Source organism: Anticarsia gemmatalis, chromosome 4 (genome assembly GCF_050436995.1).
Source record: "Anticarsia gemmatalis isolate Benzon Research Colony breed Stoneville strain chromosome 4, ilAntGemm2 primary, whole genome shotgun sequence".
Lineage (NCBI taxonomy): Eukaryota > Metazoa > Arthropoda > Insecta > Lepidoptera > Erebidae > Anticarsia > Anticarsia gemmatalis.
In genome coordinates this window covers 2,646,898-2,670,575 of record NC_134748.1, presented here as the reverse complement: position 1 = coordinate 2,670,575, position 23,678 = coordinate 2,646,898, and the positions used below count along the sequence as shown (strand labels likewise).

Genomic DNA, 23,678 nt, shown 5'->3' with positions numbered 1-23,678 from the left:
CGCAATCAGCGGTTCTGTATGACAAGATGTACGGATGTATCATTCAGGCAAGGGAAGTTTGTAAGGATCGTACCAAGTGGTGTTCTTTGGTCTCTGCCTACCCCTACGGGAAAAAGGAGTGAAATTATGTATGTATTTATTAACATAAGTCAGACTTATTTTAATCCAAACATTCATAATAATATGAGCTGTGTCGCCCATTTCTTTAGTAACCAAGTATTTGCACAACAATTGATTTTAATGAACGATACTATATTTAGAATTCAATACGTACAAACAATAAGTTCTTGGCTTTAAATGCTTGAAGTTACGTCCGAAATTTTTCGAGTAATTTTAAAAATGTGTTTCCTAAGAGAGTTAAGTTGAACATTCCTAAAATTTACACGAATAGAGTTCGGTAGGATATTTTTGCTAACCTAAAAAAATATGACAGAATCTCGAAATTCTTTGGAAATTTATGGAACAAAATGAAAACTTGAAACTAGTAATGTAAATAAACGTGTTTTAGTAAGCACACAGTATAAAAGTAATATATGCTACGAATATCTACCGTTATAAATAGGGCTAGAGTCCATTAACCTTTATTAAAAAAAACTCCCCTTTGTTTTTTTATGACCTGTCTCTTTATTGACTTTCGTAAAAGTAGAACACATACCACAAAAGGTAAATAAAATTCAAAACTCGATTTAAAACATTTATTTTCATACGTTTCACTTAACTAATCACACATACAACAAATAAATAAACAACAATAATTGCATATAGATATTATAATATTATCTTACTGAGAAACCAAAAATACTGATCGTTGTAAAAGAAAAAGAATTTAAATGCTTTTTTTACGGTTTTTTAATACATTAAAAAATGCTTCAAGAATACGTCTTTATTTTATGGTATCCCGGCATTTTGTGCGGTTTTTTTTGACAGAAGATTGCTAATCATGTAAATAAATAATAATAAAATATTTACAATAGAACTAACATACTGGCACATTTAACAACGTCAAATTATAAAACAAATAATACATCTTTTAAATAAAATAATTTTACGATATCTAATTAACTGTTAAAAAGTTTATTGCATAAAACTCAGTTGATATATTTTTTTTAAATAGTTCATCAGCACCATCATAGATGGCGTTAGGAGTGGAAGAAGGAATTAATTTATAGACATAATTTATTTATATATTTTGAAACTTAAATCTTAATTTGGTTTGGAAGAACATCGTAGCCCTTAAATAGTGGTTATTTTGTAAGGTTCTAGTAGCATTTCCTTTATTATTTAATTATGTTTGGTGAACGATAACTGAAATGAAGACTTGAAGATTACAATAATATATTTTCAGTATTTAAAAGAAAATAACTATAGAGCAATATCTTAATATGCAGATAATTAATAATAATATGTACTGTGTGCTTAAGTAAATCCAAACTCTACTAACGGCTGCAACAAACTATAATAGTTGTTTTCTTCACCAAAGTTGCTATAACAATTTATGCAGGAACAATTCTATTATGTTCTAACCAAATAAAAAGGCGCAACTTTATGGAAAAAAAATTCATTGATAATTATTAATAAAAAACTTACCCTCTTATTCATAAACACACTATTAACCTATTTTAGTTAACAAGCTACTATAATATGTTTTCTCTTTTTCATTTCGCTAAGGAGTGAAAGAAACAAAACACTTTCATTACTTCATATATTTTTATGAATAAGAGGGCTAAACTTCATCTTTTTTTAAATGCTCCCCTAAATTGTCAACCAGTTCTTTGGTTTAAACCTCTTTAAAACCTGCCTACGTTGGTTGATTGACGAATATTATTAGTTGCTACTAATTCTGTTACAAACATGAAAATCCTAAATAAAATGCATACGTACACTAGTACTAAATGCGGTAACAAAAAGCTTTGTTCGTATATTTAAATAAGTGGTTTTAATGAAAGGATTCCTTATACTAAGTGACGGTTATACCACTTACAAACTATCTGATGAATAAAGTAACAATCTATTAAAACTCCACTTTTTAAACTAATTAACATTTATCAAGGTGATACCGGCTTACCTTTTATTACAAAACTTAGGCCCAGTTTCACTACTTATGAATAAGTATAAGAAAGCTTATTTAATTGAAATTTGCCAGTTGCTTTATCTGTAATTTTATCCAGCAGATAGTTTGTCTATCGGTTTGTTTGTTTAAACTTTAACACATATTTATAGGTTGTGAAACTGATTCTTAAAGTACTCGTATTTAACAAAGAGTGATGCCATAGATATTCTGACATGAAACTCTGATAAATACAAGTTTTTTAATGAATTGTTAATATATAGTTATATTAAGGGTACGCTCCATGTTCTTCTCTAGATATTTTTGCCATCCACAATGCTCCTGCCACGGCTAATGCCTGGAATTAGAAAAATATTATATAAGAAAATCGCAAGTATCTTTCACAAGTAAGTCCTTTTTAAGAAGCCTCAAGTAAACTATAATATTTAACATAGATAGATAGATAATAACAGAAAAAGTTAATAACCTAAGTTAAAGCAAGTGCTGATTTTATTTCTGAGTTCTTGCAACTTTGCATTTATTTGTATACCTTTTAATACCGTTTTTTAAGGTAAACAAAGTCCCTTTACCGGCAAATCTTCAGCGTGAATGCCGAAACCTTTCTTCCGTTTCTCAGTTTTATATGATCCTGGTAGACATTTGGCCAATCCCTTGTCATGTACAGTTAAACAGCTACTAATTAATAGATACATACCTGCATTAAAACTAAAAAGATCCCAGCCACGCCGATGCCCGCAGCGTGTGACTGCACCCAGTTGCCGAAGGAGTCGGAACAGCCGGCGGTATAAGCCGAAGGGACGGAACAGTTGAAAGTCTGGACAGTGCCGTACACGTGGCTGCAGCAGCTCACTGGTAGACCACCAGTGTCTTGAGTGCCGAGGGGAATCAGCCAGTCGCTGGCGTTCACTACACCGCAGCATTGGAACTTAAAACAAAAAAAAATATTAACTTAGAATTGTGATACGTTTTGTTTTAGGGGGAGAGGTGGAGGGTCTAGAAATCTTGACCCAGGTATAAAGTATAAGAAAAGTAGTTTCTAAACCAGATGTCGTCTGCGTGGTAGGTTTTCCCAGGGGATTGAGTATCGTAAATGTGTATCTAGGATAAAGACAACCCATATACCTACCTCCAAAACAACCGTACAGTCATGGTATGACAGAGAGATTATCATAACCATTCTAATAATCTTTTTAGTATAGGCATTTATAGTTTTAGAAAGATATAATTGTAGGAGCATAAATTCAAATTTGAGGTTTGCTCAAAACGGTTCAAATGATCATCTTTTGGTTTAACTTTTTCCTTTCCCTTGCACTTTACATAGTCACATATCTAGAAATTGGTGAGTTTTAGTGATATTTAGACAATATATAGGAAGGCAGCGAGTTTTTATCAAAAGGCACTAACTACCACTAACTTATTGTAAAGTAGTTGAGTCATACATCACGCGGTCGGCAATTGGTCACGAGTAGCGTCACAAACCGATTATAACACAAGTGGAGAACATTGATTTATTTTCTACTATTACTATTTATACCAACATGTTTTCTATTATCAAATCACATAACGTTTAATATATTTATTGAGGGCATGCAAAGTCCCCAACCCGCACTTGGCCAGCGTGGTGGACTCAGGGCCTTACCCCTCCCTCGTTTGGGAGGAGACCCTTGCCCAGCAGTGGGACAGTAATGGGTTAAAAAAAATGGAAGACACACTGCACCTTTAAATAAATATCAGTAAAAGATGCATAATAAATGGCAGGTCGGTAATAACATTGTACTTTTGATCGGTTTCCGACCAAAGCCTAAAAGACTGAGGTAGAGTCCAGTGTTGTTAAAATGTAGGAACTACATATAACACCTGAATCTTTTATAAAAGTACTCTTTAAAAGTCTCCTAGCGACAATTATATAAAACTCGATTTAATCTTTCGCGGAGGTCATTAGTGGGTCGTCTCAAAGTGATTCTGGTTTATTATTATAACATTTTTCCTTATTTCTTAAGCTAGGTAATCATTACTTTTAAGAATACACTCCAATTACTTTTATTTTATTTTTACAATTTCCGATATTTTGTTTGTATTAGGAACAAATATCGTTTGTTCCAGCAGTGAATACGTCGTGACAAAACTTTGTACGTCGAAGTTTCTTTTAAAACAGTTATTTAATGGTTCCAAAGACCAAAATCGCCACTTACATGGTGGACTCAAGACCCAGTCCTTCCTTCTCATTCTGTAAGACTCTTGACCAACAGTATCACAGCCATGAGTTATATTGATTAAGGTATACGCAATCTGTACAACCTATAGGAACATACCGAGGACTCGCTTAACAACTTTATGTATCAGAATATAGCTGCAAATCGCAAGGAAAATGCGAAACGAACACGCACAATACACTTGGAGCGCGTACTTTTTTTTATTTATTTATTCCTTTGTTTCAGGCAACTGAGGCCCAGATAGATATACAATAAATAAAATACAACTTAAAAATATACTAATACATACAAAATAAAACTTATACTTAATTATAAATGATGAATATTATTGTGCAGACTTTTAGACGGCGGTCGGCGACGATTCAAAGGATGTCCACAACGCCTCATACCTTCAGAATTGTTACACAACTGAGCCGTGACGTAAGTATAGGTATGTAGGTAAGAATATTATCTCATCTTGTCATTAAATGAGACGCAATTGTTCATGTGACTATTAATTGCACGCTAGCGTGAATTAACCTATGATCTTTCGTCTTTTGGTTACTGGGCGTTATTTTTATCATTGTTTCACTATTTTAAATACCTAAATATAGTTAAATATCTAAAATATACATTATTTTTAGAGGCAAGACACCTCCCGCACTATAATTTGGTCTAATGTCGCGGAGACTTTTACAAACATACATCAACAAGCACAACCAGACCCGTAACAATTATTTGTGGGTCGCATCAATAATTGTTCCGTGTGGGAATCGAACCCACGACCTCCCGACGCAATGGTAGTGGCGTCGTGACCTTAACCACTGTGCCACGAAAGCAGTCGAATATGATGATTACTACACAACTAAGGTAAATAAGTGCTTTGAAATCTTTCCACGCAGAGGATGTCACAAAGCCACGAAGTCGCATATTATTTGTTTATTTATTTACTGTAGGTCGACGACTATGGCAAGACAGGCCGAGAAAACATTGGCGATACGATTTGAACACCTATCTGGATGATTGGCGGGAGGCCTTTGCCCCACAATGTGACAGTAAAGTATTTATTCCTGCATCCTTCATTGAGCCCTTCATACTCAAAATGACGGCAACATGTACTTGTGTACAAACCTTTATTTCGAAGTCGTCGAAAGACAAAAGAGACATCAGGACTGAGTATTGTGTACGAAGAGCCTAAGAGGAAATTGGTAAACGTGGGGTTACTTACGTCTTCTTGAACTTGGTCCCAAAGCCTGGTGACCTCCACACTCTTGCCAGTGCCGGTGCCATACAGAGTCATGGTCGATGTCAGTTGCTGGTGCACTAGCGCCACGGTGTTACTTCTCAGGGCATAGCCAGCAATGCATGCTGACAGTTGGAATACGAACATCAAGATCATGGCCCCCGCGAACTGGAATATTTGGAAGACTTTATTAGGTCATTATGTATGGTACATTTTTCTGTATTATGTAGAAGAAGACAGATCCTATCGATTAGTTCTGGTAGGTAACACATTGTGAAATATTAGCTCGAGGATTAATTAGATGTCCAATTCTTGAGAAAGCTTTATGCTGGGTACTTTTATTCTGTTATGCAAAATATAATTGGTGGCGTAACTACAGGATGGCAAGTCGGCAAAACTACACGGGCCTCCAGCCGGAAGGGGCCCGCGATCAGACGAGTATCCCAACTCCTAACATTTTTTATTTATCATACGTTTCAAAGGAGGTGCCCAACCCATGATTTTGCCACGGGCCTCGAATGGTATAGTTACTCCACTGCCTAAGCCATCTAGACAGGGATGGTTAAAATGAGCCACCCTTTATTTACACCTAATTATCACCATTACAATTCATCTAGAGGATTGTCCCGGGATTCATATGGCTGAGTCTAGCAACCCTAGTTAGTAAAGTTCATCATATTGTTTGCTACATTAATAATAGATTAGTTGGCCTATATCTTTTAGTGGATAGTTAAACAGAGTTTCCAAAAGAAAGTCATTAATTCCTAGATTTTAACAACCCGCATCCTAAGTAATCATTTGTAAAATGTAATTATATAACTCATAGCGACACTTTAAACATGGTGTTTATCATAAAGGGCTGAAATGAAGAGGTACTTGACTAGTTATCTAGTATCAGTATTACGCACGTTCACCATGATTGTCTTTCTTTGAAAAGGCACTCGGAAAAGAGCATAAATGGCATGTCTAACATGGTCTGACTGTTCCACAACTTAGTACAAAATTAAGAATTTTGGGCATCAGTGATGCAGACTTGTGCAGATGACGGTGGCCTGTCTAATACAGCTACTTTATATTTCAACTCCATATTTTTTGTTTTAATTTAATTCTTGGTTATTATCTAAGAAAATAGTGCATGCCAAAGTCAGCTTAGTCGTCGGACTATAAAAATAATAAATCAGAATATCTAACCGTAAAATTTTTCGTCTCAGACACGCTCAATCACGTTTTTAAACAAACAAATTATTATCAAATAGGTACTTGTAGCACTACAATTGTCAATTAAACAATGAATAAAGATAAGGAACAAAGTGATTTGATTATGTTTACACTGATTTAATCTTTTGACAATATTTTTCATTCATTATCGGATTTATTATAATACAGGAAATAATCTAATATACCATATTAAAATGACAACTTTATTAGGTTTGTAAGATCACCATCAGGCGGGCTCTAGGAGCAAAGGAACCTTAATCAAAGGGGAGGCCGCAAACCTGCGTTCCACTGACGACGTGGTATTTCTTTTTTTTTTGCAGGGGTCTGTTTAATATGTAATTGTAAAAGTTCCGTAAATTTGCGTCTAAGTATTCTAACTCAAAAAATGGAATTCTTAAGCAATGTGCCGAATGTGATATTGTTAATATTTGAATACTATGTATAATTTCTAGAAAAACAATAGAAAAAATCACATTGAAAGCAGTCTACCCAATAAAGAATTAAAGAAAGACATTTGTGTATTTACTCATAAATAAAGGAGATCTTCATGCGTGTCAATGTGACCGAGTTGTCAGTGTTCATCCAATCGTTGATTCACTATCACGCTAAGCTGATAAAAAACTAAAATTTTTGCTTAAAAATGCATCATTCCATCTGTTATGCTCTTTGTCATATTATATTTCTACGATATAATTCAAATCTTTGACAGATAAAGGCAGGTGGGTATTGATAGGCTAAGGGCTAGTTTTACCGCTTGTGTACAAGTGTCAGATAACTTATCTGCTAGAAATAATGACACTAAATATATGAATACTACTCTAAAATTTAATCTAATAAGTTGACTAATAAACTGTCCAAAAGTGGTGAAAACAGCCAGTAGGTAAACAGGTTAAAAATATATTATTAATTTCTTTGTTTTATTCTTCTTCTTTTCATTTTATTTTTCTATGTATTCGAATCTATTAAACCTGCTTAAACATCTTCTCACCATTACCAAATGCAAAAAAGGATGAATTCTTATTTGCATGCTGAACATGTTTGCACTTTAGTGGCCTTCCGGATTCGAAATAGCAACTCATTAAATTTCATAAGGTTTTGAAATAATTTTAATATCATGATCTTGAGGAAGATACTATTACTAACAAAATAAATAATTAAATTATCTTATCGTATCTTAGTTTGTTTATACATTTTAAACATTACTTAAATAAATACTTTTACACATTCATTCCGCATTGCGAGAACAAAACCTTACAATTTAAATCTTAAAATCACATAACTAATTAGGAACAGTATTTGCTTTTATTATCATTGAAGATTAAGTGTCTGGTAATTTATTACAAGTGACATTTCTCGAGGCGCCATGACAGCGAGAATGGCGGGAAAATAGGGCACCCGGCTTGGTACTATAAAGAGTAAACTACTGATCTATATTTTGTGCTACTGGGCTAATTCCGTACGCCCCGGACCAGATACCCGTTGAGTTTATGTCAAAACCTTTGTTCTCACAAATAATGATGTAATTATCTTGTAAATATCGTCGCAATCACGATAACTGTGTTTACATGAATGACGTCTTCTTTACACTATGTTAGCTGGATGCTAATAGAACAACTATTATTATCCATATACAGTTGCATTTCAGTCATAAAGATACAATGAATTTTATGACCTAGATTTAATGTTAGTATTTACCTATGGGTACTTATGTAAAGTTTACATTTTTACATAGTGTGGTCGAATGAAAAATCCACGAATCATCAATTATGAGGTTGAATTAACATCAATCACTACGGTCGCAACGATTCGCACAAATCAGATCACTTATGAGATAACAGATGCTTTCATGGCCATAATATGACGTACAGATAAAAAATGTTCCACTTACCGCCATGTTCATAATATAGTTTTCCATGAAGGCTCCATAGAATCCGAAGAATGATATCAGGAATATAATAACACCGGTCGCGATGCAGAACGCTGGCAGAGAGAAGAATCTCTCTGATAGGAACGGATGGTAACCATTGTAAGCCGATTGTACTGAGGCGCCGACTGACAATATTATAATGCCAGTGATCTGCAATTTCACATCACATAACATTTATCTAACTATCGCCTGATAGAAAATAACCACAGTTAGATATCCACTTACCAAAAACAGAAAATTCACCGTCACTAAAATATACTTAACAGTTGTAAACAGTTTGGACCACATTTTCACTGTAATATATTCAAATTGCTACGTGTGCACTCGCGTGACAGCTTCCACCGTCGTAGTTTTAACTGGCTACAGATATTTTTATCACTATAGGTAGGTACATTAATCTTGATAAGGAAAACAAGCGGATTTATCAGAGGCGCACGTCGTTCACTCTCAAACACGAAACATCTCAGACTGAGCTAGGTATAGAAACTTTTTTCTCGTTGGCACAATTATGAATATATCAATATCGGTTGTAAACTTTTTTTAATTTGTTTTTTTAATCGTTAGTTGTTTTATTTGCTGCGATAGTTAGACACAATAGCTTCGCGCGCAATTTACAGTCGATATGACAAAATGTGTTAATTTTAACTCGGCTCGATGCTCGTAAGACTCGTAACGGCTTCAATGTTACGACGTACAGGTAGCGATAAGAAAAACATACAGTACTCTTCAACTTCATTTCTATTATAATCTGCAATTTTATTGTAAAGGAAAGAGGATGGGGAGCTATTTTTCAATATTTTGGCAAGGATTTACGCATGGTGGGTACAATACTGAGGTAAATGAAAGAAATACGTATGAAACATTTTTTAATCAGCAAGAGAAAGGAGTAGATAAAGGTATACTGACACAAAATAACTTTTTTTATTTATTTTTCGTATTTTCGTTTTTAAACATCTTATTTTATTTATAAAACAAGACATAATATATTATGACAATAAAAATTATTTATTACATGACTCTATAAACAATGGTTATTTACAAAGTGTATAAACAATAGAACAGAACATTTATTTAAGACTTGAACACGACCTCTTCGCGTTTCGACCTCCATACCATTAACCCACTCAACGACATTATTATTACCTGAAAACAAAATAAAAATACTGATCATCTCCATTATAAAAATTGGGAAATTTCATTTATTTTATCATTTGATACATTTTTATTCTACTTTAATACAAAAGATAAGTATTTTATTTAACATCTTGACTAATAATCTGTTAGAAAAGATAAATTGTTAAGGATGTAAAATCAACCATATCGACGCTTGTAAGGCAATCCTTACTAAGCGACACTGAGTCAACTTTACAGGAGAGTGATATAAAGTTAATTTTTTTTTATTTTAATTCATTAAAATTCTCTTACTCATTGGATTAAAATGATGTTAACACTCAAAGAAATCTTTTTTTCATAGCTATTTCATATGTCAAAATCAGACACCATACTCTTTTATAAACACCGGTTTATGTCGGTTAGATACAATTTACCTGATTTAAAAAACAGGTAAAATTATCTAAATAATAACTGAAGAACATCTATAACTTGTAAAAATAGATAAAGTTAATTGATTTAGATATTTGAAACAAGAAAATTAATCTAAAAAGATCTGGTAGTTGAAAATAAATCAAGTAAATTTACCTAAGCATTATTTAATTACATTTGTGATTATGGAAATTGTATCTTAGTCATTAAGATTACCCCAAACCTCTTTTCGTAACTGACATAAAATAATAAAAACAGGTATAGTTGTGCATTGTATTATGCACGAAAATAAATGAAATCAATTATTATTGAATCAAAGTCTTTATTGAAAATTAAAAAAAATAATAGGCTCCGTAGTGCCGACCATACAAAACTAAAGAGACTCTTGAATATGACATAACATTCAGTCTGAGATCAATATTGAGATCAATTTTTTTTATTATAAATTGCACCACCATCTTCATCAGTCACTTTATAAAAACACAAAAGTCACAATTGTTAGTATAGCAATTATGTACCTATAAACTATTCATAGACAACAAATCAATAAAATTAACATCCTTAAAAAAGAAACAATAATATTAACCAATAGTGTAGTGTTTTGACACAATGAATTATATAGCTGTGGTTGAGTTACTTAATTAACATAACTATATTAGTTATGTTATTTATCACAAAACTATTAGTATTTAGGAACAATCAATATAATAATATTTTTTATCAAATCGCTGTCGTTGAGTTACTTTACATAACTAATATAATTATCACAACACAATTAGTATTTAGGTACAATCAATATATATTTATCATCAAATCGCTGTCGTTGAGTTACTTTACATAACTAATATAATTATCACAACACAATTAGTGTTTAGGAACCATCAATATATTTTTTTTATCAAAAATATAGCAATATAAAAATAATCTGAGGGTACAATTATACCTTACAAAATAAATCTTTAATAGGCATTGCAGCGTAATAATAATGATATTGTCTTGATCATTAAGATCAAGATAGTAAGATATCTTTGGATCATAATTGGGTCTAAGTATTAATATCACAATCTTCAATGTCTGATTCAGGTAGACAATCTTTAACGTTTGTTGCGCGTGGAATGGCCACAAATTCGTGTTTAAAGCAATTAGGAATAACTTTGTCCACGCAAAGTTTGATTAAATCGTCATATTTAGCTTTTGATATGGGAAGCTGTGATCGATAACAAGGTAAAAGAGATATCTTGGGTTTAGACTGAACGTCAACATCAAAGGACGCCGTAGTAGGGTTCATAGAAGTTTTGTATTGAACGTTTTGCTTGCCTTTTCTGAAAGTCATAATACGGATCTTGCTTATCTTTCCAGTTAAATTACCTTTAAAATATTTGTCACCAATTCCATCCCATCTATAAAAGTCTTCATAACTCAGTCTTTCCACCTCAAAGGGGGTTGGTTCTTGCCTAGCAGTTGCAAAAACTGTAAACCATTGTGATGGTGCGTAAACAGTTGTATTCTTCAATCTGTTTTCAATAACAGCATGCACTGTATCTACGGGCATGTATGTGTGTCCAGTCAAGAGAAAATTAATTTGAATTGTGTTGATATTTTTGCACTCTTGTAGTGAATAATGCAACATTGCCATCACAGTTCGGTTGCGGTTTTGGCCTGGACAACAGTCACAATACAACAGTAATCGTTTGACATTTCCTCTGGCATCTACCGATTGAATATATTTGTGCAATATAGATGCAATCTCGTTAGCACCACGCTTACCATTGCTCTCGTCCCAGTAGTAACAAAAAACTTTCCGAGTTCCATTTTCATAAACACACAAATTGTACACAGCTAGTTTTCTACTGTAGTACAAAAGCATAGACTGTGCATAGGGTGTGTTAAGTACTTTTTCGAGATCAAAACTAGCACAGAGAGTTGAAGGATCATCCTTATGAATATTTTTATGAACTTTAAAACGAGCATAACTTTCTTCTTTTTCTATTTCATGTTCTTTCTTTTCATTTAGCTTATCGGGGTCATTGTTATTTTCAAATTGAAGACACTTAAGGCACTTATCTTTTTTAGGTACATGGAACCCAATGTTAAAATTTTCTTGAAATATTTTACGAAAAATTCTGTCACTTACTACGTCCACACCCTGTTCCACATAATGCTGCTTGTAGAGTTTATACAGGTTGGTGACATTTTTGTATTCTTGGGGTAGGTAAACTTTGCTTGAGTCTTGACGGCAGTAGTGCGAAGGGACAGCTGGTAATTCTTTGATGAACCTGTTAACTGCATCTATAGTAGATTGTTTGGTCTTATTTGGTGGCTCACATTTCCCTCTCATATCTTCTCGTGCACATCCCCAAGTAGCATTTTTTACAATACTGTAAATTGTTTTGTCAGAAATATTCAAAGTGGCTGCTAAGAATTGTTGGCAAACAAATCTTCTACCTTCTCCTTCGTTGATGAAATATTTGATAGTATAGTTGCGTTTATTAGAGTCAGTACGTTTTCGTTTTATATTTTCTTTTTGTGATAGGGATACTATCCAATCACGGCGACGTGTTTTTTCAAGTTGCCAAAAAAAATTAAATAAGCTTTGTCTTCTTTCTTCGGACAAAGACCCGCAGTCATTGCCACATTTCTTGCCAGAACAAGGATTAGGTAATATAGTCTTTGCCGGAACAACTAAACCCTTATTTGTTGTATATTGTTGACCAGAATTTTTATTTTTTGAACGGATTTTTCTTGAATTTATTTTTTTAATTCTCGTTGCGGATTCTCCGACTACATCTTCTTCGGTATTGCAATCACTGTCTTTGACCTTTGAAAAATTTTTAGTGTGCCGTCTTCTAACTTTTTTTTCCGTTGCTTGTACATCGTCTTCTGACGTAATGCCTTCTTTTCCTTCTGACCAATCTGAATCACAATCAATATCCCCATAAAATGTAGAAAAATCTTCTTGATCAGACAGATAATCTATGTATTTAATGTCTTTTTTTAATTTTCTTTTACCAACTTTATTTTTGATCGAATTTTGTCCTTGACTTGGCCCTGCAGATGTCGACGGAACATCATGGTCTGACATAAGTGGTATAAGTTCTGTGTCTTTCTCAACCTGGTGTACTTCAATGGGTTCAACAGCTAACGCGATATTGCATACGCGATCAATAGATATATGTGCATCGGGAACCAAACCAGTAACTTCAGTGTTATCAGTTGCGTGTGTGCGGCTATTGGCAAGAACTGGCAAAGTTAAATCTTCTAAAATTTCAATCCTGGAGGCTTCGTTAAACTCTTTTGTGTTATAACCAGATGAGTATGCCGCAGACTGAAAAAAAAAGTAAGATTAATACGGTCTATTTTTTAAATAAAAACCTAGATGATAAAAACTGGACCCCTACCGAACACTGATAGGGATTGCAATCCGGTCCGCCGGATCCGGTGTTTGTATTTGAAATATTTTCTTCAAGTGAGATATGATAGATAGATCGCGTATGTAATATCGCGTTAGCCGTTGAACCCATTGAAGTACACCAGGTTGAGAAAGACACAGAACTTATACCACTTATGTCAGACCATGATGTTCCGTCGACATCTGCAGAGCCAAGTCAAGGACAAAATTCGATCAAAAATAAAGTTGGTAAAAGAAAATTAAAAAAAGACATCAAGTACATAGATTATCTGTCTGATCAAGAAGATTTTTCTACATTTTATGGGGATATTGATTGTGATTCAGATTGGTCAGAAGGAAAAGAAGGCATTATGTCAGAAGACGATGTACAAGCAACGGAAAAAAAAGTTAGGAGACGGCACACTAAAAATTTTTCAAAGGTCAAAGACAGTGATTGCAATACCGAAGATTATGTAGTCGGAGAATCCGCAACGAGAATTAAAATAATAAATTCAAGAAAAATCCGTTCAAAAAATAAAAATTCTGGTCAACAATATACAACAAATAAGGGTTTAGTTGTTCCGGCAAAGACTATATTACCTAATCCTTGTTCTGGCAAGAAATGTGGCAATGACTGCGGGTCTTTGTCCGAAGAAAGAAGACAAAGCTTATTTAATTTTTTTGGCAATTTGAATAAACACGTCGCCGTGATTGGATAGTATCCCTATCACAAAAAGAAAATATAAAACAAAAACGTACTGACTCTAATAAATGCAACTATACTATCAAATATTTCATCAACGAAGGAGAAGGTAGAAGATTTGTTTGCCAACAATTCTTACTGTCACCAACCTGTATAAACTCTACAAGCAGCATTATGTGGAACAGGGTGTGGACGTAGTAAGTGACAGAATTTTTCGTAAAATATTTCAAGAAAATTTTAACATTGACTGGGACGAGAGCAATGGTAAGCGTGGTGCTAACGAGATTGCAACTATATTGCACAAATATATTCAATCGGTAGATGCCAGAGGAAATGTCAAACGATTACTGTTGTATTGTGACTGTTGTCCAGGCCAAAACCGCAACCGAACTGTGATGGCAATGTTGCATTATTCACTACAAGAGTGCAAAAATATCAACACAATTCAAATTAATTTTCTCTTGACTGGACACACATACATGCCCGTAGATACAGTGCATGCTGTTATTGAAAACAGATTGAAGAATACAACTGTTTACGCACCATCACAATGGTTTACAGTTTTTGCAACTGCTAGGCAAGAACCAACCCCCTTTGAGGTGGAAAGACTGAGTTATGAAGACTTTTATAGATGGGATGGAATTGGTGACAAATATTTTAAAGGTAATTTAACTGGAAAGATAAGCAAGATCCGTATTATGACTTTCAGAAAAGGCAAGCAAAACGTTCAATACAAAACTTCTATGAACCCTACTACGGCGTCCTTTGATGTTGACGTTCAGTCTAAACCCAAGATATCTCTTTTACCTTGTTATCGATCACAGCTTCCCATATCAAAAGCTAAATATGACGATTTAATCAAACTTTGCGTGGACAAAGTTATTCCTAATTGCTACATTATTTTATTGCCAGATAATTACATTAATAACTGAGACTGATTATTTGATTACTTAGAATTATTATATCTTAATTTCATTAGCTCAGAAAAGACGAATGAATACTATTCATTAATTACTGAATACTATTACTATTAATGTAATTATCTGTAAGTACCTACCTACTAGAGGAGAGCATACTAATTATTTTCTCACTTGACGAAAATATTTCAAATACAAACACTGGATCCGGCGGACCGGATTGCAATCCCTAAACACTGACTCGCACTCTAAAAATAATAAAATAAGAAAAAGAAAGTCGCGGGCAATGCATGTACAAACCAATAATTATAGTGCATAACGGTCGGGACTCATTATAATGTATGCGACTTTTTACTATTTGGTCCCAACTATTACGGTGCTCGGACTGTCTACACAGACCGCAACATAGGATCGCCGCAAAGATGTTTCAAGGCCGACGGTTCACCCCGTATGGACTAGCGAACATAGTTGCCTAACTGAGAAGCGGTAACGAAACAGTGTTCGCGTAACAAATATTTGTGTTCGAGGCTTGCTCGTCATAAAAGACATAAAAAATGGGTACTAACTGCGTTTAGATCATAACTCAATCGTCTTCGACACTGTGGAAATTTTCTTGTTATGCCTGCATTCACCAACGCCATCTCGACTATGGATGAACTACGTCGTTTCCGCTCGCAACTCATTGTAACTAAAATGAACATAAAACCGATTTAAAATTAGCACTTTGAACAAGTCAATAGGTAACGGTCATTATCGTATCTCTTCCCGCGAACCAAAACAATAACTAGGTAATGTACCTATCATGTTTCATTGGTAAAAATAATTTAGAATCACAAAGATCGAAATAATTTGTTTTAAAATAGTTACTACCTTTGCGTATACTGGTTGAATAGGTACTTACCACGACTTCGCTAAATGCGCGCCAAAATGTGTACGTCCTCTCTTAGCGACGGCCGGCGCCTGACTGAGAGCCCGTATAGGCGACTCATTTCAAGTATCGCGCATGCCTACGCGACGGTTTTTAAACTCATGTAGTTCCTTAGCGACGAGAAATATAATTTTGCGTACAGGTAAATTTATCTAACCACCATTTTTATCTATTATGCAAAACAAGTAATACTCAGTAACCGACATATTTTTCTATTATAAAAATCAAGTAATACTATCTAATCGACAACATAAATAATAAACGTTTTTAAATAAAAATGTATAAGCTCTAATATATTTCCACTCTATTACAAGTGAATTGATACAACTGACACTGGCATAAAATATATTAACAAGAGAAAATACATTACCGCATAAATTACAATTGACTATTATAAGTAAAATCTACTAAGTAGTTTTAAAGGAAAAAATCATAACAAGTAAAAATACATAAATACAAATGAATGTAATAATCAATACATGGAAAATCAACTAATTTCATTTTCCTAATAGTTCGAATGTCGTAACTGACGGATATTCTTAAAATCACTTTTTTTTGGTCGCTTAGTAAACGCAAAATGTAGATTTCAACAAAATCATGGCATATCGAAGCGACAGTAAAAAGCGTCGTAGAGCTATAACGCCTAGACTAAACGACGCAGAAAAATCTTGCGGTTCGAATGGTATATTTAAGTCATTTTACGGATTTATGTCGCTAAGTAAAGATTGCCTTTCAAGCGTCGATATTTAATTCCTTTGGGCAATAAACCATTGTTAACTTTGCATATCGTAACATATATCTCCATTTGCGGCTGTCTAGAGTCCCTCTTTAATAAACTATAAAAGTTTTTTCTCATACAAATCAATTTACCTGAAGGCAAGTAGCGAGTAGCGCGCACATAGCAATGAGATAAGTCTGGTGCGACAAATGCTCTCCCAAAGCTGAGGCACAGCCCCTCATATACACGTAGGAGAGGTCGCACTTGAATGACAAAGTGGACCCGTATGGCACGAGGCAGCAACTGAATGGTACATGATCAGACAGCCAGTCGTATGGGCTGGAGACACCACAACACTTCAACTGAAAGCAGAAAAATACTGTTTTTTTTTCTAAAATAACCTACTATAGTTCGACAACTTATGCCCGGTTTCTGAGGCATATTTAGCGGTATCTATTCAAACTGACATGTTTATATGAGCTTAAAAGCTACTGAATAGATAAACTACCGCTAAATGTATCTCAGAGACCGGGGGTTTGTCAACTAAGAGCTATTAAAGGATGGCATGCGTGTAAAAATAAAGTTAAAATGATTACCTTTCTGTCGTATATTTAATTTATTACAGAAAACAAATAAGAACCACACAATATTAGTCTTATGATGACTCAGGATTTGTATAAAAAAAACATCATGACGATAATAGTCGCTGAAGTCAAGTACCTAATTTTGATGCTCAGTTTGGTTATAGACACAAAACTTAAAACTATAAGAATTCTACTTCTAATTATTAGAAAAGTCATGGTACCTATATATTTATCTACTTACTCCTCTTTGCAATTCATCCCATAAGAAAACGGACTGTAAACTATTTCCGTATTGTTGAAAACTTGCTGACATGCTGCTTTTTAGTAGTGACTCGGCTTCATTTGATAGCGCAAAACCAACTATCACGATACATATCTCTGATATTAACACCACTAGCATTAAAAAGAAGTGCTGTAAATGAAATAGAAGAAAAATTTAGTCCTACAGATAAAATATTGCCAAAGATGACTTTAAATAATTTTCAATACTTATCTTGTCCCTAACGTAAACCTATGTATATCAAATGAGTAAATAACTACTAGTAAACAGATCACAAAAGTATTAATAGACTGCTGCCATTAATAGTTGGCAATGCCTTGATTTCAAAACCTATGAGTTTAAACAGTAATATGTAAGCTGTATTTGGTAAACTATTGTCGAAAGCTGACCGGACCTGATAAAAGAAACTTAATCCAAAGACGAACACGGTTTGAAAAGTTGTATAATTTCTGTCATCAATTCGCATGGACATATTTTTTTGTATTATTATGAAGCAATTAAAAGACAATGTCTACCCCTTATTCTCTCCTCCAATATTTTACCTAAATAGCAGTAACAAAAGCTAAAATTTATATTTGTTATTTCCCTTGTACTTACTGCAGCAAGATAACAAAAGTCTTGCGATATACCGCCGTACAATCCTTGCACGGAGGCTAAGAGTATGATGACCCCGGTGGCTGCCACAAAGCCGGGGAGGTTGTAGAACCTGCTCGGGATCAACTGGTCGTATGCTGAGTGTTTAAGCCACGATGATGTACCGACCAGAAGGAGCAGCACTCCTGTAAACTGTAAACATAATAAAAAAAAATAAAACATTAATGTCCTACTGAGCAAAGATCTCCTCCCGTATTGAGGTCTTGACTCCACCACTCAGCTAACTGTTAACATATTTGTTAAAAATATTTATGAACGTTTAGTGATGGGTTGCTGAAAGTTGCTCGGATGAAACATTAGTTTTATATACGAAAACCTAGAACAGGAATGGTTAATGGCTATTCAAAATTGTGCATATTATTTTATGTACAAATAAGAAATATTTATTTTTGTCACTTGCGTTATCGGTAAGAGAAAGCTTTATGATGTGGGTAATCTTGAAGAAATTTAAGAGCCCGTTCGTACTGGCTGACATGGTAGACTTAAATACTAACTCCTCATTCCATCCGGTAATAGGGACTTGCCGAAGTTATGTAATTTATGTATTTGTTATTGCAACGCTTTCATTCACTGCATTTTAATTGAATTGTAGTCCCAGACATCATGAATAACATGTTCTTAAATCGATAAGCAACTCGTTATGCTTGCTTTACAGGAAATAATAGTAACAAAAACTTACCTTTTATAAAATTAATATCAATACTTACCAAAAACACGCAATTCACGGCTGTCAAACATCTTTTGGACTTGCTCACTGTGTGAACTGAAGGCAATCGATACTTCAAATCAATTATTTTCTCCATATTTTAAAATACACAATTTAATTTATATTTCCTTTGTGTACGAGCACTGATAATGATAAGTTAGATGGAAATACGATCATCCCTGTTTATCGATCTTCTGGCAATATCTTTGTTATCTCAACGTGTTAACATTTCCGTCTTTGTTTTCAACAAAATATATGACAAATACCGTCCGAATATCAGTTTGAAGTAGGTACCTCTGTCATAAATTTTGTTTAGGAGCCACACCTACTTTTCATTTTAGGATACGCTAGCTAACTATTAGTAAAATATTTTTAGTTAAAATTAATAAAGTAGGTATGCCTGCATCTAGGCGACCAGTGTTTTAACCAAGAAGGTAATCATTTTCTTTGTTAAGTAATAACCATGATAGTCATGATGATATTAATGTTCCTTAAACTTCTGTTATACTAGTAATGAAGATTTGGAATTTGATCTTGCAGAGAAGTATTCATCTCCATATTATTTTAATTATTGTAATTGAGCGACTTGCTCAGGAAATATTTTCAGGCGCAGCGTCGAAGTAAGAATTTAAAAGATCTTCGAAAATAATCAAATAACATTCATCTATCTTATTAAATGATGAAATTGTTAGTGTAGTGGGAATGTATTGCTATAGTAGAACACGTAGACGCGAATTTGTTTCCAAACTAGACTTATTCAATTCTCTTTTCGTAGCACACCGCAGACCGGAGACTGCTTGTGTATTCAAATTTAAATGAAAGTCTTTCGTAAAATAATACTAAGTAAGGTATAATCACATCACTTTATTATTTTTAAACATTGTACAACATAAACATTCATAGAGTATTTAATTAAGACTCCAGTTCAACCTCTTCAGACCGCGACCTCCATGCAAGGAAACCGCTGAACGCCGTCAGTAAAATCTGTAAAACAAACGACAAATTTAAGATTTTCGAAAACCAAAACTAAAAGGTTACCGTCGTTCATAGTACTTGATAAAGATCGGTTAAGCCCTTAGCCAGTGTTCTATCGTCAAATAACTTTATTCGACAGTTAGATTTCTTCAGATTTCTTTACAGACATTAAGATTAACAGAAATCGAAACGTTTCTCAAGAAGTGTTTAGATCTGGTAAATCTGCCAGTAAAAGTCAGTACAAACAAAGCAGATACGAAAGTAACTTAAGTTTAGACCGCTTTGGGGTCTGTAGTTGCCACGGGCAACTGTAGTCACAGCCCAATTACTGTTAATCCAAAAATTACAATTAAGTACTCAACCAACTTACCTGAATACAAGTGGCGACTAGTGCACAAACAGCAACGACATGAGCCTGGTATGCCAAGTACTCTCCCAACATTCTAGCACAACCCTCCGTGTACGCATTGGCTGTGGTGCATTCGAACGGAGAGACAGTCCCGTAGTCAATGAAACAGCAGCTGACTGGGATCTGCGAGGAGGACCAGTCGAAACGACCAGTCACACCGCAGCATTGAAACTTGAAGAACAAAAACATTGAATTAATAAAAGACAAGAATTACCTTCTTACAAGCTAATCTTTTCATTTGACTAGACCCCAAAGCATGTATATTATAGTAATAGTTGACTCCCGTTAAAAGAACGACAATGCATTTCATAAAAGCACAACCAACACACCGCCATATTTCATAGCACGCTATTCAAAACCTTGTGTTTCTTTTAAAAACTAATAGTATTACAACAATAATACTATACGTTCCATTTTCTGGAATCTAATAAGTTTAAATAAGATACGCTCATTGGGTTTCTCACCCTGCATGTGTACCAAGAACAAAATACAGCAAGGCCATAAAATTATTATGTGTTGAAGTTTACATTACGAAAAATAAGATTTGTTCTCTATTCTTGGCATAACAACAAGGAATATTGACCTCGTAAATAAAGCAGTCGTAAAACAGTTTATATAGAACTAAAAGTGATGACAAAACACGTCTCAAATAGAATAGATATGTTTTGGTTCAAAGACCGCGAAACAGCGGCGTGAAAAATCCGGAGATGTGTGAACTATTTTTTCACAAGTGACTCATATTGCTCTTCGCAAATTGTTTTAAGATAAATTTTCTACAATGAATGGATTAAACACTCGTTTTTTTCACATACTTTTTAGGAGCAGAATCTAAATTAATAAAAAGGAGAGAGGAAAGGCTTGTTACAACTTTGTAAGCTGGACACAGATTAAAATTTAAACAGTACCCTTGTTAATTAAACTACTGAACATATTTTGAAGATGTACAGAGCCTGGATTAAAACATAAGATACTTATTTGGGAAATCTTCTTACAAGGACGAAATCGCGAGCAAAAGCAAGTCTCTAGTTAAGATTAAGTTTTTTGTTCTGTCCTTATCCCACATCGAGTAAAATCGGCACATATTCTATCAAAGTTAAATTAAACAGTAAAATATATATTGCATTACTCACTCCCATTTGCAAGTCGTCCCATATTTGTGTGATTTCTACCCTAGAGCCGTATTGCAGACGGCTTTGAGCCATGCTCCTCCCGATATCTGACTCCGCACTATTGGACAGTGCGAAAGCCACTATTACTATTGCTACCTCGAATACCAGAACCACCAGCATTAAGATGACATACTGTAAAAGAAAATATATATGAGCACGTTGGTACAAAGATATTAGCCATTAAGCAGTCAGTGCAACCCATTAATCGCTTTTTTTCGCAGAGTGGAAGAAGCAATATCAAAGGTTTCGCTACGCTGTTTTTCTTCACCGTTGCACATTTGCTAGTTTGATGTTATCGAAAAGTCGTTGATGTGTTTTAAGTTAAGCCACAGACACCGGCGTGAGTAGCAGAAACGAATGTTTACGAAATAAAAATATATATGCGCGATCAAAGAATTCTGAAGAATTTCATTTCATTATTTTCTTTAAATCGATAGTACAATAGACATGACGATTCATACACATAGTTTCGATATCTTAGTTCAATGGCTAGGATCACTAGGATGTCGAACGTTAGCCCCATAGTTACCGTTAGTTGATAATATTAGGTACAATAGGCACAATCAGGCACATAGTACTTACTCCAATGATAAAATAGAACTGTTGCGATATAGCGCCATAGAATCCAAGCACAGTTCCCAGCAGGATTATAATTCCAGTTGCTATGACGAAACCAGCGAGGTTGGTGAACCTGTTCGTGATCAACTCATCGTATGCCGTGTATTTCACCAACACTGCAATACCGACTAGAAGGAGCAGTAATCCTGTAAGCTAAAAATATTCCCGTAAATATTAGAGACTTAAACTTCTATTGTGTTCCAATGCAGGGCAAGAGCCTCCCTTTTCCTATCAAAAATTCCAGATCTAGTGCAATCTATGCAATCTTTGATCGTCAACCATCAATGTTGACGCACTTGTATAACAGAAACAATCAATCGACATCGATGAATTCTGCTATTGAATGTCGAGCGACAATCGATAAGTGTGCTAGCAGCCTAAGGTTTTACCAAACGTTGAAAACTAACATTTTTATTAATAAGATCAGCATAGTCTACTGAAAGATTGTGAATAAGTCAGTATAATCCTAATCAAGCAGCAACGTCCTAAGAGAGATTGACTGGATTAGAAGAAAATAGCTATAAATGTAATCTTCATTTTTATAATGTTGGCAGACTATGTAATAAATCTCTTTCTGTCGGACATTTACTTTGGAAATAAAATCCTCGAACGATATAAAAAGAATTTAGTTTAAATACTCTTTGGAACACTAGTTTCCGAACTTAAGACTTGCTCAAGCAAACATGTTTACCGAGTGCCTAATCTTGTGTAGAAATAAAACAGGCTAATCTGATGTTTATTCATGACATAATCTCTTTTATCGCGTCTGCGAATCTGAAATGTAGAGCTATGATTCCACTAACGTAGGTAGTAATGGTAAAAAGAAAATGATCCTAAATGCTCAATTAACTATAGTTTAGTTCATTAAAGATAATGAATCGAGGCCAATATGTAATTAATTACTTTAACTGACACCCCAAACCCATGTGATTGAAGTAAAGGATTTAAGGTTTACACCGAGATTTGAACTGCTCTAGATCATTAATTTCTTATTCATTGACTATTATTGCAGTGTCTCTGGCAATATATCACGCGACTGTTGACAGCCAGTTCTCAACAACAAGATATCGTTAAATAACCCGTTATGTTTGCTTAACAGGCAATATTGGTAATGAGTACTCGAAATCAATTTAACTTACCAAAAATAGGCCATTTACAGCGGCTAAAGAATACCGCACTGACTTCAAAAATTTAGGAACACGAAATTTAAAATTCATAGCCATCATGTTATTTCAACTTAGTTATAATACTTATGTAGATACGCACTGAAAATGATAAGTTGACTGAAAATAAGATGAAGTCTATTTATCGATCATGAACGATCCAATATCTTTGTTATCTCGACACATCAATCTAATCTCAGAATACAATACGATGACACATAGGTAATATTCAGGTTTATAATAAATTGTAGGCCAAACTGATACAGCAAAAAAGAT

The 23,678-nt window shown here is 34.2% G+C and overlaps 3 protein-coding genes and 1 long non-coding RNA gene across 4 annotated transcripts; all 4 read right to left on the bottom strand.

The window, feature by feature from the left end:
• Positions 1 to 681: 681 nt before the first annotated feature.
• Positions 682 to 9,313, bottom strand: LOC142972215 (CD63 antigen-like). The gene is made up of 5 exons (XM_076113109.1): positions 8,874 to 9,313; positions 8,610 to 8,798; positions 5,489 to 5,671; positions 2,763 to 2,993; positions 682 to 2,405 (listed from the first exon to the last, which is right to left on the bottom strand). Exons 1-5 carry the CDS (start codon positions 8,934 to 8,936, stop codon positions 2,337 to 2,339), a joined length of 735 nt encoding a protein of 244 aa, XP_075969224.1. The 5' UTR covers positions 8,937 to 9,313; the 3' UTR covers positions 682 to 2,336.
• A 188-nt stretch (positions 9,314 to 9,501) lies between these two features.
• On the bottom strand, positions 9,502 to 19,353 carry LOC142972213 (tetraspanin-3-like). Its single transcript, XM_076113108.1, has 5 exons — positions 19,070 to 19,353; positions 18,306 to 18,494; positions 17,670 to 17,840; positions 16,997 to 17,206; positions 9,502 to 9,791 (listed from the first exon to the last, which is right to left on the bottom strand). The coding sequence occupies exons 1-5, from the start codon at positions 19,163 to 19,165 to the stop codon at positions 9,720 to 9,722; spliced, it is 738 nt and encodes a 245-aa protein (XP_075969223.1). The 5' UTR covers positions 19,166 to 19,353; the 3' UTR covers positions 9,502 to 9,719.
• On the bottom strand, positions 10,505 to 16,179 carry LOC142972214 (uncharacterized). Its single transcript, XR_012959444.1, has 3 exons — positions 16,100 to 16,179; positions 15,765 to 15,886; positions 10,505 to 13,515 (listed from the first exon to the last, which is right to left on the bottom strand). It is a non-coding gene; the product is annotated as an uncharacterized LOC142972214 (long non-coding RNA).
• A 563-nt stretch (positions 19,354 to 19,916) lies between the features above and the next one.
• On the bottom strand, positions 19,917 to 23,531 carry LOC142972650 (leukocyte surface antigen CD53-like). Its single transcript, XM_076113935.1, has 5 exons — positions 23,379 to 23,531; positions 22,204 to 22,392; positions 21,583 to 21,753; positions 20,414 to 20,623; positions 19,917 to 20,052 (listed from the first exon to the last, which is right to left on the bottom strand). Exons 1-5 carry the CDS (start codon positions 23,463 to 23,465, stop codon positions 19,981 to 19,983), a joined length of 729 nt encoding a protein of 242 aa, XP_075970050.1. The 5' UTR covers positions 23,466 to 23,531; the 3' UTR covers positions 19,917 to 19,980.
• Positions 23,532 to 23,678: the final 147 nt, after the last annotated feature.

What these genes read in the sequence shown, in the direction of transcription:
- LOC142972215 (XM_076113109.1), bottom strand. Translation starts at nt 8,936, where the DNA reads ATGTGGTCCAAACTGTTTACAACTGTTAAGTATATTTTAGTGACGGTG. An exon ending in GGGACCAAGTTCAAGAAGAC is followed by an intron (nt 2,994 to 5,488) that starts GTAAGTAACCCC and finishes TTTTGTTTTAAG; the next exon opens with TTCCAATGCTGCGGTGTAGT. An exon ending in TCTTTTTAGTTTTAATGCAG is followed by an intron (nt 2,406 to 2,762) that starts GTATGTATCTAT and finishes TTCTAATTCCAG; the next exon opens with GCATTAGCCGTGGCAGGAGC.
- LOC142972650 (XM_076113935.1), bottom strand. Translation starts at nt 23,465, where the DNA reads ATGATGGCTATGAATTTTAAATTTCGTGTTCCTAAATTTTTGAAGTCA. An exon ending in AGTTCTATTTTATCATTGGA is followed by an intron (nt 21,754 to 22,203) that starts GTAAGTACTATG and finishes TTTCTTTTACAG; the next exon opens with TATGTCATCTTAATGCTGGT. An exon ending in GGGACGACTTGCAAATGGGA is followed by an intron (nt 20,624 to 21,582) that starts GTGAGTAATGCA and finishes TTGTTCTTCAAG; the next exon opens with TTTCAATGCTGCGGTGTGAC.
- LOC142972213 (XM_076113108.1), bottom strand. Translation starts at nt 19,165, where the DNA reads ATGGAGAAAATAATTGATTTGAAGTATCGATTGCCTTCAGTTCACACA. An exon ending in CCGTGAATTGCGTGTTTTTG is followed by an intron (nt 18,495 to 19,069) that starts GTAAGTATTGAT and finishes TTATGTTTACAG; the next exon opens with TTTACAGGAGTGCTGCTCCT. An exon ending in GGGATGAATTGCAAAGAGGA is followed by an intron (nt 17,207 to 17,669) that starts GTAAGTAGATAA and finishes TTCTGCTTTCAG; the next exon opens with TTGAAGTGTTGTGGTGTCTC.